This window comes from Epinephelus fuscoguttatus, linkage group LG7, assembly GCF_011397635.1.
Source record: "Epinephelus fuscoguttatus linkage group LG7, E.fuscoguttatus.final_Chr_v1".
NCBI lineage: Eukaryota > Metazoa > Chordata > Actinopteri > Perciformes > Serranidae > Epinephelus > Epinephelus fuscoguttatus.
Genome location: NC_064758.1, coordinates 15,494,990 through 15,509,602, shown reverse-complemented (window position 1 = coordinate 15,509,602; position 14,613 = coordinate 15,494,990). Strand labels below are relative to the sequence as shown.

The 14,613-nt window shown below is 40.5% G+C and overlaps 2 protein-coding genes across 3 annotated transcripts in view; one reads left to right on the top strand and one right to left on the bottom strand.

Moving 5' to 3' along the window:
- cep104 (centrosomal protein 104) overlaps positions 1–9,824 on the top strand; it is a 38,866-nt gene extending 29,042 nt beyond the window's left edge. The window contains exons 20-22 of the mRNA XM_049581822.1: positions 1,963–2,030; positions 5,346–5,433; positions 7,857–9,824. Coding sequence (XP_049437779.1) covers positions 1,963–2,030; positions 5,346–5,433; positions 7,857–7,987 — 287 coding nt within the window. The 3' untranslated portion in view covers positions 7,988–9,824. The remainder of the gene's footprint in view (positions 1–1,962; positions 2,031–5,345; positions 5,434–7,856) is intronic.
- Positions 9,825–10,008: 184 nt separating this feature from the next.
- b3gnt7l (UDP-GlcNAc:betaGal beta-1,3-N-acetylglucosaminyltransferase 7, like) lies at positions 10,009–12,456 on the bottom strand. Of its 2 annotated transcripts, XM_049580816.1 has the most exons (2): positions 10,812–12,456; positions 10,009–10,271 (listed from the first exon to the last, which is right to left on the bottom strand). In XM_049580816.1, the coding sequence occupies exons 1-2, from the start codon at positions 11,907–11,909 to the stop codon at positions 10,194–10,196; spliced, it is 1,176 nt and encodes a 391-aa protein (XP_049436773.1). In that variant the 5' UTR covers positions 11,910–12,456; the 3' UTR covers positions 10,009–10,193. The 2 variants fall into 2 exon arrangements, with proteins under 2 accessions (XP_049436773.1, XP_049436772.1); XM_049580815.1 differs by having other exon boundaries at positions 10,009–12,456.
- Between the last annotated feature and the right edge of the window lie 2,157 nt (positions 12,457–14,613).

Sequence of the window (14,613 nt, the reverse complement as noted above, 5' to 3'; positions counted from 1 at the left end):
CTCCAAAGAAATAGGGGGCAACATTTCACCGGTTTACTACTGAGTCCATACAGTCTAAATCTACAATCATCAGTTATAAAAAAAAAACAGCCAACTACTAACTAAGAGCATGGCAAGAATACACAAAATTTGAACAAACTGCTGAAATTTTAGTTAAGCTCAGTTTAAGACCCTCACAGCAAGAAAAATACCACAACAGAGCCATATATCAACATCATTTGGAACATGTTTTTCGGTTTATTTTGTGTTGTCATTACGTTAGTTGAACTAGATGTCACTTACCATCAACTTACCATCATCCACTTACCTCATCTCTTTACTCACCAAGAGCTGTCTCCAGCAGAAAGCCATGCCTATGTTTACTGTTGTTTTGCTTCTTTTTATTGATATATCACTTTTTCGGTTTGCCGGCAAACATGGTTTCTTGAAGGTGTTGTGTCAAAGTCTGTTTCCACATCAAATAGTGTTTTTCTCCTGTTGATACACGTAGCACCGGGAGTGGGTGGTTGGGATGTAATAAAGGTCGCTTGGCAAGAGCTTCAGCCATCTATTGTATTATAAATAATAAAACAAAAACACACTAGTGCGGATGTAGCGCTTGTTGTGTTAACTATGCTACTCACCCGGAGCTGTTCTGTGATGCTTTGTCCTCTCATGAGGGCAGACTAGACGCTACAGTGACTCACTGTCGCCTCTCCAGTAGTGGTATTACAAGACAGGATGGACTGGGGCTAGCAGTATAGATATCTCTACATCACAATACTTAGACGTCTTAATTTAATATCAAAACTGCAACTTCGTCACATTCTGTTCATGTCAGTTTTTAATCTAAAATTCTGCTCATGTCATACACATTGTACCTTCAGTCAATCCAGTCATAGTCAAATGTTAACCAACCAAATGAGTACCACTAAAGAGATGATTATAATTGCTTTAATAATTTACCAAGTCAGAATTTATTAACACTAACACAAGCCAATTTTGGCTCTGAAATGAAACAAGGGCTGAGAGGTTAATGTGCCGACTCAGCTGTAATTTGATAGTTGTTACGTCCTCATCATCCTTCCCCACAGTTCCCCAAGTTTAAGGGACTACATTTAAATAGACAAGTCTATATCATCTTAAATGAGGGCATCATATTTAAAGTAGTTTCTAGATATTTGCAGCTCTACTTCCTTCTCTCACAGAGCACACAAAACTCTTCCTCAGTCAGATTAACCATTAAATTTGTTCCAAAAAGATAAAATTCACCATTGATCTACCAGCCTCAGGTGGATAAACACATTCTGCTCATTTATTTTTCTTCCTTCCTGGTTGGCCTTGGTTTAGCACCCAGTGCAGCTGAGATGTCCTCTTTCAATATACTGTATATGGCTCAATTTATTGACCAGTCGTCCCCTTACAGATACAACACATCTATGGTCATAATTAAAGCTCTTATAAAACATGAAAAATATGCTCTGTGTTGACAGTGCGACACAGATCATTTAAGTCGTCACAAGTCAGTACTTTTCCACAGTGCTGTGGTAAATTTTCTGTAAACTGCCAAGCCCTGATGCCGGTATTTACTATCCTAGAGCTGAGGTCAGCTTTTGTAGTTTACTATAACTGTACTAACTAGTCTAAAGGAAGAGGCTCACTGTGTCAGGACCCACACTACATCTCTGTTACCCGCCATATGTCTCTCTTCATAGATAAATGACACCAGTGAGCCTTCGAACTGTTTTACCTTAACCTTCAAGTCTGTCTTACTCCTGTTGGTTATAAGTGAGTTAACAGAAGTTTGAATTGTACAGCAGGATAGATTATATTCACCCAAATGTTCCCATTCCTCAAAGGTGTATTGTTTTTAAAAGTGTTCTCCCTCAGTGGTGTAATTTTAGCATTTTCTCTGGCGTGTTCAGGGCACCTTTTCTGTAATTGTATAAGAGGTGGCTTAAAGGTGTCATGTTTCTGTTTCAGCCCCCATCTCGGGTAAAGGCTCCAACCACTGTCCTTTGTGTCACAACAACTTCATGCCTGGAGAAAAGGTGAGATTACGTACAAGCAAAAATAGCAAAATAATTGAGTTTTGCTATTTTATGCTTAAAAAAAGTTCTACAGAGCTGCTTCCGCGATAATAATGTGGTAACTCTGGGTCTGATGAAAGTTTTCTCAGAACTTGGGCCTGAGCTTCACTCCGTGACCTTTTCTATTTTCCCTCTTTTATATCGACACAGAAACTTGACCTGCGTCTAATATTAGGCTTGAGGAGCAAACAGGTGTTGAGGTAAAACATGGCTATTGTTGGCCTTTAAAGTCTTCAAAGGAGGTGAAGCCTTTGTTCTTAATGGGCCATTTCATTTGTCTCAAGGTGAAGTAGATGCCATCACATTCTTCACATTCCTATCGGTCTAAGAGGAACTACAGACAAAAATCACTAGCTGTTCATATGTATATTCATATATATTTTTGACAGTCATGCTTTCCCGAAATCTTTTTGTAGTCAGGGTTGGTGAGGATGATGCAGTTCTTTGGATTCTAATTACAAGAACTGGACAAAATGTAATCATTGTGTTGTTGTTAAACTGGACATTCCAGCAGCTCACTGCTGTGTGTTACGAGGGCCATGAATCGATTAGAAAATGCAGTTGAAATGGGTAACTCAACAATGGAAGCACAAAATCTAACCTCATTGTTTAATATTACATAATATAACCTCAGGGCAAATAGGTCGTTATTATCTTTCATAAGTAAACTGTGCTCGTATTTCAGCGCACTCTGAGCTGCTCATTCATCACTAATCCTTGTCTGTTCACTTATTGTGTGAAAGAGAAGTTTAAAATGGAGCTAAAGTGTACAAGATTCTCTGCCCCTCTAAAAGATGTAACAACAGTATAGCCTTTCATATGTCTACCGTTACATTCCTGTCATCACGGCGTCTAATGAATCATGTAACTCGTCTATCAAGGAGCCACAAGAGCTACGAGAATCAGTCTTACCAGCACCTACAGGTGGGGTCACACTGGGACAGGCACTTTGAAATGAACTTCTAGACCAAACTCCAAAACCTCAGACTTCAGTTTGACATATTGGGGGTGTTGTAGGAGAATATTGTTTCCATCAGTGTTATTACAATCCCGACCAATCACAAATGGAAGATAGATGCTTTATTAAAATTATGGTATGTCTGTGCTTACCATGGTAACCACAGGTCATCAGGGGGGAATCAGGGTTTGATTCTGGAGAGGTAGTCAGACAAACAGTTACTGCATCCAAGGAAGGCAGAAGGTTCTCAAATTATGCTCTTCCAACTCTGGGAGGTGTTTGCGAAAAACTACAATTTAAGACTCGTTGGAGATCCTGTGGTTGGAATGAGTTCACCCATTTGGACTGTTGCTTGATAGGTCGATAGAGATCTTTCATTACAGAATGCCCCTTGAACATACTGTTGTTGTTTTTTCCTTGTAAATGTGTGCTGTCATGGTGTCACTTCTAATTACTGATTGGCCAATTCAGAAGGAAAGTATAAACTACCTGATAAACAAAAAGTAGTGAACATAAAGTAATTCTGACATAAACAAAGGTCTGTTTTGCCCACTTATAGCAAGCAGAAATAATGTGCTAGTTAAAGGTCTAGTGTGAGGGATAAGTGGCACTGAGCAGTGAGGTTGCAGAACTGATGCTTCTCTCGTGTGTCAAGTGTGTAGGAGAACTATGCTGGCTGATGCAAAAATGCAAATGAGCCTATTTAGTGCCAGTGTTTGATTTTGTCATTTGGGGTTACTTTAGAACAACATGGTGGACACCACGAGAGAGGACCCGCTCAGTATGTAAATATAAACTGGTCTGAGAAAACCAAAACAGAACCGTTCTTATTTTCAGGTGATTATTAACTAAAGAAAACATATTTGAGAATATTAACTCCATTTCTATATTAGATGCTCTTAAATCCTGCTCAGTGGATCGCCATAGGAGCTATATGTGACATTCAGAGCATATAACACAGGGTCCCCGCTTCTCAGTCCTCGCTTGAATTGGAAGTCGTTCTGACCATCCCAAAGCTTTTATTTGTGCTCTAGAGGAGGAGTGATGAGTGATGAGCGAGGATATACGAGAGCAGCCCTCACGGAAGTCTTTTACTGACCGACACACCCCCTTATTGGATTGATTGGACACCTCAGCTGATCAGACGTTTTTGAGTTTTTCAACACCGGAGTGCCTCAGAGCTGGACACAGTACAAATACGCAATGTTTCTTCGATGATGCCGTCCTAGTATCAGCTGTATCTGCCCTATGAGCACAGTGCAGAGCAGCAGCAATTGGCTAGCCAGCAGATTACGCACACATGAACTCACAGGTACTCACATGCATTAACATGCACGTACAGCCACCGAACCGTCTACCACAACATATAACAGGGATGTTCAGATTACAACACACACACACAGGGAGTGGGACTTCATTCTCACCTCAGGATGCCATTACTCCACTGTAGCAAATAAGTCTTTTCTGCTGTATTAATGCTCTGAATGTTGCCTACAGTGACTTTAAACAGTTGCAGCAGTTGCTTTGGAATACATCTAAAAAGAACTATAAGACGTATCGTCTACATTTGTAAAACTTTGAAGAACTAATCAGTGATGTCACAGCAGGTGCTCTCCTGTTGCCAGCTGATGGAAAACATCAACTGTAACATCACTCTGGAGTGTGGCCAGGTGTATATCATGCTAAAACCCAAACAGAGCGGTGTAGCAGCATTTTCACACAGTATTTGATTTAGTGTTAAATATTTCACAGCAGACGTTTTGACTTGAAGCATCAAACTAATGGTATTAATTACACCTGTGTTGTTGCTGCTGTGATAACATTTGCTGTGGAGAAATGCCTGTTATCCTTTGTTGCTGTGCTGAGCATTACTGTGAGTCTCTTTGTCAGCATTTTCTCTGGTCTTGGCAAAGAAAACATCATCAATAATTTAAACATGAAAATTACTGTTTACTGTTTTAATCATTTTAATTCCCTGAAAACCACTTAGTGTCCAAGTGCGGCAAGATAGGAGAGATTTTAAGATTATGCCCAAATGTAAAGTGACGCTTTAACTTATTTGTGCTCTCATTCGAAAACTGATTCGCAACATGCCCAACTCTCACACCCTCAAAAATGAATCAAGAAAAAATCGCACAGAAAGTCACACACTCACTGCCAGAGCTGTGCGCGTCGACCCAATGAAAGACTGCTGTGTTAGTGGGAGGGAGGGCAGCCATTCGGGCCCTGACTGGGCCTACAGTCACCCGTGGCTGTCCCAATCGAGAAAGTACCTGGGAGAGGAACGGTCTCACTGAGCTACTTTGTCCCTGTTCCAGGCCTGGAAGGCTCACCTCATGGGCAGGGAGGGCTGTAAACAAAACTCACGCAGGACTGCGGTGTCCCAGAGAACTCAGCCAGCACAAGGTAAAGCATTCATACACCCACTGCTTACACCCACCTCCCTAACGCTCAGTGTGGAAGCTATACAAAGTGTCCATGCTTGTTGGTAAAACTTCATGTTGCAGCTTTTCCACTATGGTTTCCTGCCTCAGAGCACAGAATAAGGTGCTTAAAAATAGCGACAGATTTAATTTGGAGCCCTGTGTAGTGGCTGTTAGTGTGTCCATTTTGAGTGATATTTCACAATCATGGCAGCAGCTGTAAGTAAATTGTTTAATGACTGAAACATGCAGTCACTTTTTGTACAGGTAAGGCAGGTTGTATTAACCTGGATGCCCATTATTTTGTTAAGGGATGTCTCACATTACTTTTATAACCATCCTGATGCCAGAATGACCGTTGGGTTTGGCAAACCACTCACATTAGAGGACCACTGCTGAATATATTAAAGTTGATTGAGTTTCTGTAGGGGTTTTTAGTGTTACTGGTGAAATTGCGCACCCATGTACCTGGGGTTCACAGGGAATGATGCGTTCATGTCCTGGACATGATGCAGAAGACAGAAGCCGTTGAGTTGAGTATCACGGTTGCACAACAGTGCTGTTGTTGACTGTCCTCTGTCCTCTGAGGTAAAGAAAAGATGTGAAGGAGAATTCATAAGGATTTAAAGAATACTTTACCCAAAAATCAGTTACTCAGCATGTGTTCAATTGAAGTCATGAAGAAAACTATTGTATCCTAAAATGGCCAACACTCATCATTAACTGAAGTAAATGAGGATCAAATTTAACAGCAAACCTTTATCAAAACATTACTTTATGTTCACACAACTCATACAGTATAATCCAAGTCTTGTGTATCTAATTGTATGCTCTGTACCTCCCAAACATGCATTTTTGCTAAAATATTACCATTTAAAACACTTTCACCTACAGTGAGTGCGCCCTGTGTGTGCCTGAGCACACCCATGTAGTACACACACACACACACGTCCAGGCATGCTACTTGGCCGTACATGAGACTGTTTGTACTATGATATTTTATTTTATGATATGTTTTAGCAAAAAATGCATGTGTTTGGGAAGTACTGAGTGTACGACTGGATAAATGAAACTTGGAATATACTGTGCACGTTGTGTGACAGCATGTGAAGTGTTTTGATATAGTTTTGCTGTTGTTAAACGCAGACCTCTTTTACGTCAAATCAAGAAGAATGTGAGCTGTTTTTTGGATTCTCCGTTCACTACAAGAAAAGCAAAGTCTTCTTCACAAATTCAAAGTAACATAATGAGTAATGATATACAAAGAGAATTAGACTGCACTCACACTAGGCTACATAATCTCCTCTTATGTTGCGTTTCTGATAGAGAAGCAGCTCAAGGCGTGTTTGCTGCCCCCAGTGGTCAATGTATGTGCAATTTTGAATTGAACTCATGAAGCTGTGTTATTAAAACACACCAGTTATCATCTGTAACCACAGACTGTTTTTTTTTTTGCCAACTCAGGAGTGACTAAAATATTAGGGATTGCAGCATATTTGATAACAATATGTAGGTCCTAGACGATATCAGAAGAGCAGGAGGATTGTTTCTGGAACATGCCGACCTTTTACATCAGGAGTGCCACAGGGCGTCACAATGCCCCCTCTGACATACAGATCCTGAAAGCTTTTCAGATAAGCCAATCCCATCATCGAGTGAGTTCTTTGCCTACATGCTTTCTACAGCATAGTTAACACTGCGGGACAAGGAGTGATTGCTCACCAGTTAATATGTTTACCTTTAAGGATTTCCTCCAGCAAATAGTTTGTGGAAGGTGGTATCACACCTGACACATGTACATTTTAATCTAGTTAATAGATGATGGCCCAAACAGGAGCCACACTCATTAAATATGTAGCATTTGCTGCGTGAAATAGTGCCTCTGCCCCCTTTTTTGTGCTAATGAATCATGTTTTATTCCATGTTTAATTTTGTATGATGTTAGTGAGGCCTGCCTCTGTCAATTTTGTACACACTTTGGTACATTTTGAATACAGGACTTTTACTTTTAATGAAGTATTTTAGTGGCATTGGTATTTTTAAATAAGTAAAGGACCTCTGAAATTTTTCCATCTGTTATTTTGACATTGTTTTAATAGTGCTAGTAGGCTATCAGAACAAAATTAGTAGCTTACAGTATGTTTAAAGAAAGCCTTGTGATGTGACCGCAGTCGTGACAGTCATATCAAAGAGATGACCTTTCCCAGTACACAGCTGCATCACCTTAAACTGCTGATGTCATGAAGCCCTCTTGTTTACACTGACATCACAGATAATGCAGGTTGTTTGGTGGTAAATGGAAATCAAGAACAGAGGGGGGTCATCTATGGCAACGTTTTCACAAAGGTTTACTGTATTTACTATACCGATGTCATTTTGTGTGTGCGTGTGTATGTGTGTGTCCAGGCAGGGCTGTCGGTGGAGCCAAGCTGAAGCAGGCCTGGTCGGTCGGGGCCAGAGCCAGACCCATGGGCAGAGGCAGCCGGATCCCAGCCCTGGCACCTCTGGCCAGAGGACATACACCAGGGAAACACTGAAACTGGTGCAAAGCACACAGGGGAGGAACCCGACAGCAGCAAACACCCCTGTAGTAACCCCACCCCACTCCCATATTTCCTGGTCCCACGTTTCTGCATATCTGCACTTTTATAAAAGACATCTGATAGGTTTCACTTCTTTTAAAGATTACCAAAAAGATAATACTACTGTCTTATCAGCTAATGTATAAACATGGTGTTGTATCCAGATATTGAGACTCTGTAGATAGGCACATTAATTCTGATTGGTATTTAGTCCTGTTGTGGTCAGTGACAGAAAATCTACACAGAGAAGAGGCAGCTGCACTCACCAGTGTTAAGTCTCTTGCTTCTTATGTCTGTATGTCAGGCCTCTGGCGTCACACACCTGCCAGGTTAATGAACACATGCACCTGTGCTCTTAGTTGATATGTCCTTACAGGATGTCTCGGTTTGGAAGCGCTTATTTTTCATATTGCTCACTGCCATTTGGAGCCACCATGGCTGGGAATTTTGGGAAGCATCTTCCCATTCGACCCTGTCTGTCTGGTAGATTCTCCCGAAACAATTTACAATCTAGGCTTTCTCTTACACAGGTGTTTTCACTGAGGCCAAGCCGAGATAATGCTGGTGACATCACTATGACATCATCAGGGTTATTTTATCTGAGTTGACAAAGCTACTAAACTAACCGTCCTACACAAGCTATCCAATGCTGCTAAAAATGTGCACATTTTAATTAAAAAAAAGGATTTTCAGGATATTTTAAATTATATTTACACCACAAACTCTAAAACAAGTGACCTCTTCTCATGGATAACCAGTATGTAATCAATGACTACATCTTACCAGAGGACGGTGACAGCAGCTGACACTTAGAAACACTCCTCTTTTCGTAGAAGGAGTAATGAGAGCAGAGGAGGAATGAGGTTTAGTTACAGGCAGAAGACTTTCCTCCCTTGGCAACACTCCAGCGTCCCAAAGCCTCTGACGACCTGAGTACAGCTTTACTGTCAGCTTCACGCTTTGCCATCTGTTTACATTTTTCTTTTCATTTCATAACGTAGATTAATTATATAGAAGGAATGGAGTACTTTGCCAAAGGGATGATGCTGAATTCTCAGTATAGTATGAACTTAACTTATTTCCCTGCTTAATGCCTACTGACAATCTTGAGTAGATAGCATTGTTGTATACGCTGTACTAGCCCAGTGAGAGGGATAAAGTAGACCTTTTAACTTAACACAATTATTTAAATGAAAAAACACAGTGGGGATGAATGAACAGAATTTGTGTAGCACCTATTTTTCTCCAACTTTTGCCAGATATGACTGAAGCCGACCCCAACAGACAGTTTGAAGCACTTCAGACTGTTTTTTTTTACCACAATAACAACCACAAAAATGTTAAGAACTCCCTCAATAATTTGCAAGATTTATAGTTAATGCTATAATTTCACTACTTCTGTTGTACTGCACAGTGTTATGACGATGTTGATTTTAATATATATTTTGATTCATTCACAGCCAAGAACAAGTAAAACAAAAACATCCATGAAAACAGTTTAGCAGGGTAAATTAATATTAATGTGCATTACAACATTAACTGTTATATTAGTGGACAAAACAGCTTAAATATAGGCGATGTATATGAGAGTATATTTGGTTTTAACTTCCCAATTCATCACGTTGGTTTTAACATGCTTCTGTTTGGAGGAATGTTGCAACAGTGGATATTTTTGGTGTTTTTTATGTGCATAGTAGTCAGTATTTTCTGAATATAAATTCTGTCATTAAATGGCTATTTTTTCTGCCGAAGTATCTGTATTTGTTTAATAAATAAAGCTACATAAGCTGAGGTTTGCAGATGTGGTTTCTGATACTGTTTAAGAGTTAAGATTCCCTGCTGCTTAGCAGCTTTGTACAGCCCTCTGTGTAGCAATCACACGAACTCACATACTGTAACATACACAGTTGACAGCAGAACTTGAGATGGTCAGTGTTTTCCATATCTCTCCCAATAATTTTCTGTATTTACAAAGTTGACAACAAGCTCCAGTTTTATTGACATTATCAGACATGAATCTACAGTATTACAGCCCTCTAGTGTCTTTGGTTTGTTTGGCCCGATTCCACAAACCATACACATGAAATGACACTTGAAAACAACATATGAGCTGACGACCAATCATTTAATTTTCTTACAGTTTCAGCACCCTACAAAATAATCACCGAATGAATGCAGTTGTTTGTTTCATGTTATGTGCTGAGTCCATATAGCTCACTGTGACAGTCACACTGGAACCCTGAAATCAGAAATAGACAATCAAATCAGCTGTTTCAGAGAGACACCAAGGTGTAAAAAGTCCAGTCTTATTTGTGCCTGCACAAACACACACTAAAACCATTACAACCATGTGTCTACATCAACATTAGATCTCAGATTAGGGTGACAGAGTGATGAAAGCACAACCTGAAATGGCACCAAAAATTAGAAATCTTCCTGGGATGCTTGTGTGGTAGTGGTTTTACAAAATGGAAACTTAAAGTAGCAGGAGCAGTAAAGAGGGAAACTTTGTAACCTTTTGAATTTGACATACAGAAAATCTTGAGCAGATTCAGTAAGGATCATCATATATGATCAATTAAAACACAAGTGTTCTTTGTATTCAGTTCAGCTTGGGTGAATTAATTTAGTTTATATACAATCACATGGAGACCCTCTGAGCGCAGATCAGGTCCTCGTTGTGCACCACGCTCCACATCCTGAGCAGCTCCTGCGCGCTCAGTTTGTGCACCACGATGAGGTTTTTGTAAAAGCATGGCTCGCTGTTCATGGGGCTCACCCTGCGTCTGGTGATGCCGAAGGTCCTGAAGCCCGGGTGCATCTCCGGAGCCGAGTGAAGCTTCTGCAGGCACATCCCCAAAAACACATCGTCGATCGGGTACAACTCCAGGTCCTCCGAGACCACGAAGAGCCTCCTGGCCAGCTGGGAGGACATCAGAAACCCACCTCCTCCGACATACGGGGGATATGGCTTATCGTACAGCTCTTTGGGGATGTAATATTTGCTCTGCCTGTTTCGGATGGGGATCGCCTTGGAGATGGTGTCCCCTACGAACAGCTCTGCGTATTTGCGCTCCTCCAGTCTGAAGTCGATGAGCTGCAACAGGTTGTGCGTGTTCACAAACACATCATCATCTCCTTTGAATATGAACTGGACACCAGGGCAGTAGATGTCGAACCACTTGAGGAAGTTGACTTCTTTCAGGGTCAGGTTGAAGAAGGTGTCCATGAAGTCCCACTGGAGGATGTCCCCATAGATCCTGTCCTCGTACTCTATCAGTTTCTGGAGGTTTTTAGTGTCTTTGCCAGTCGTCGGGCTCCCCAAAAGAAATAAAGTTCTTATTTTCTTCCCATCCACCGTGTGCTCCTTGCCCCAGGTTTTACGCACCGCTTCCCGCCTGTCGTGCTGCTCGATAACGGATTTGACCACCATGAGGAGGTGCACCTCTCCATCCGCGCACTTCTCCGGATGGTTGATGAGCATGGGGAAGTACCTGCAGTGTCTGTGCAGAACAAACTGGTGAAATCTCGGGTCCAAGCGCCGGAACCAGTCCTGCGTCCTCACCGACGCGTCCTCGCTGCAGTTGAGAACCTGCGCGTCCCAGGAAGCCGGAGTCCCGTTAGAGACCCGCTGCGCATCCAATTCGTTGCTAAGCAGTGGAGAGCCCGAGCTCCCCAAACTAGGTTTCACGGCTCCCTTCTTGAATGAAAAACACTCAGAGCCGCACCAACCAGCATCCCTTATGTGTTTAGCTCCCACTCCGTCCTTCTCTGCCAGTTTCAGCTTGTGGATCATTAGAAAAGAGGCAAAGACCAGAGACAGGCTCAGGAGGGGTTTCAGCAGACCGACCCGCTTCCTCCGGAATAAGTGATCCATGGCTCTTAATGCGGCGCCCAGAGACCCTCAGATGCTGCACCGTTTGCCTTCATAGTGTTTCACAATTGTGCGTCCGAGTGGAGTCCATCACCGCCTTCCCTGCTCATCTGGACACCAGAGGTTGTGTCCTCGGCTACGTGACACTGAAGTGGCCCCGGGGGCCCTTTTGCCCATGACGGCGCTCAGTGGAGTCACACATCTCTTGTCAGTGCGAGAAAATGATGCAGAATACACAACATGTCCTCGAGCTTCTTCCCTGGCCTCTGTCTTAGACTGACTGGAGACCTGCTGCAGGATACCTCTCTCTCCCCCACAAATATCTCCTCCCCCTAATGATCCGCACTGATCTGGGACCAGCGGGTTTCACATTTCTCTCACACACCAGGTGTCCACCACGTTACAGTGCACACCATCAAGCTGGAGGGTTTTGTTTGTTTGTTTTCATCGATCTCTCTGTTGCTTTTAAACAGTATTGGGCTCCATAAGTAGAAATAATAAGAAGTAAAATACAACAGGAATTACTGAGAAATAATTGAAACTTAATTAAAAAAAAATGCAATAATTTCATTAACATAAAAATGCAATTGTGTAGTACAAATGAAGGTACAAGGTACCAGAAAAAAACAATAAAAAAAATACAGTACAGAGCAAAAACATAATACATTTACATATGTATTAACGCACTTCAACAGGAAAGCTGACGATTAAGGCATCCATTAATACCAACCATGTCAGCAAAGCTTGTTAGGAAGGGAAATAAATAGGGTCCTTGAACTCTCTGAAGACTCAAACAAACAAACAAAACAAAACAAAACAGCACGCACATCTAAGAATGATAAATGTTGGGTGATGGACAGAAAAACAAATACAAAAGCAGCTTTTGTATTTTTGTCACTTGAAGTCTCACCTCAAGATATCTGAATGACAATGAGAAGACTTGTTCTCTGTTAATGTTCTCTACAATGTACTCCTTCAAATTAAAGCTGTAGCCTATATCTGCCTTTTTAATAGGGACGCATGATAATATCGGGACTTCGATATCTGCTGATATTGGCTTTAAAATGAACTATCAGAATCGGCCAACATGCTTTTTCTATATTTGCACAATGAATGAATATCACATACATTGAAAAGTATTGTATTTCATGTCTCTGTCTACTGGTGGACATAACAATAAGAGTGTGCATGCATAACATGATGTTAGTTTCAGGTGGGGAAAAAAGTGGATATATCTATATCGGTATTGGTTATTGGTCAAATGCCTTTTTACATATCAGCACATCAGATAATGGCAAATAATCCAACATTGTGCATGCTAAAAAAGGACAACCAGCCTATTTAAAAAACATAACTCACCTAATAAATGCAGATAAAAAACACATTAATACAGAATTCAAAATGTTACATGTAGCCTACAGGTATTAGTCTATGCACATCAGGCAATCAGTAACTAAATGTAAAACTAGAACATTTTGCAAGAAATTTTGACCAGGTGCCTGTTACCACCGCTGATTTCACAAAGACTGTACTAGTTATTCAAAATGTCCATCAGTCTATTAAAGTCCCAGGTCTCATGAACCGTTTAAATTTTTATTAATTTTTCCATGTCAAAGTATGGCGATTTTGGGGTGATTTTAGCTCTGTTAACATCAAATTCACGATGATCTCCCATTACTGTCAATGGAAAACTCAACATTTTTTTGCAATTTTTGTAAAAATGGTTTCACAAATCTCTGACAAAGGTCATAGCACACCAGTCACCATCATTCCACATGTATTTTTTTGCCAATCTGTTGGCAATGTGAGACGAGTAGCATGCCAGCATTTTACGGAAGAGGAATATAAAATCAGCCTGATGAATAATATATAGTCGTGCTGTGCAACAGGTATATCAGCATGCAATTCCTTGACTCTCATGCTGACATAGTTTTCAGCTCGCTTACACACTGCAACAGCATATTCAAATTCCTGAAATTCAGTTATTGCTTTTGTTTTGGTGTAAAATATGGCAAGGAAGATTTAGACTGTAGATAAATAAATGGGAGTTTTTCTGTTGCAGATATCTACAATGACGCTGTGGATATCTAAAACTGAAAGCCCAACACACATGAATGGTAAAAGTGAAATCATTTGTCCTAAGAATGAAGATGCTGAAATAAAATGACAGTGGTGGATAGGAAGAATGTAGTGTGGATATCTAAAAAGTTCATTTTGACGAAGAAGAATTTAATTGCAGGTGCCTGCAATACATATCTGGCCTAGCAATAAATGTTAAAAAAAGACACTTGTACTTTTAAGGATTTAAAGATATCTTCAATAGAATTTTAACTAGGAGAAATAACATTTCTGAAACACAATTTGTACAAGTCATAATATTAATTTCAGATATCCTAAAAACAAAACATTTCAGATATCCATAATGTAATTTTGAATCTCCAAAAAATAAATTTTTATCATTCAGAATGTCAAAATGTCATTTTGGATATGTAAATTTTACAAGTAAAAATATATTTGTTGACATCTGTATAAATATTGAGGATATCCTTAATTATAATTGTTCCCATCCACAATGCAGTTTTGGATATCTGACATTTATGTAGGATGAATATAACTGTGACTTTTGACATATAGTGTTTTGATCTGTGATGATACATGGATCACCCTGCTGAAAGCATTAGTTTGGCACATCATTTTTTAATTTTGT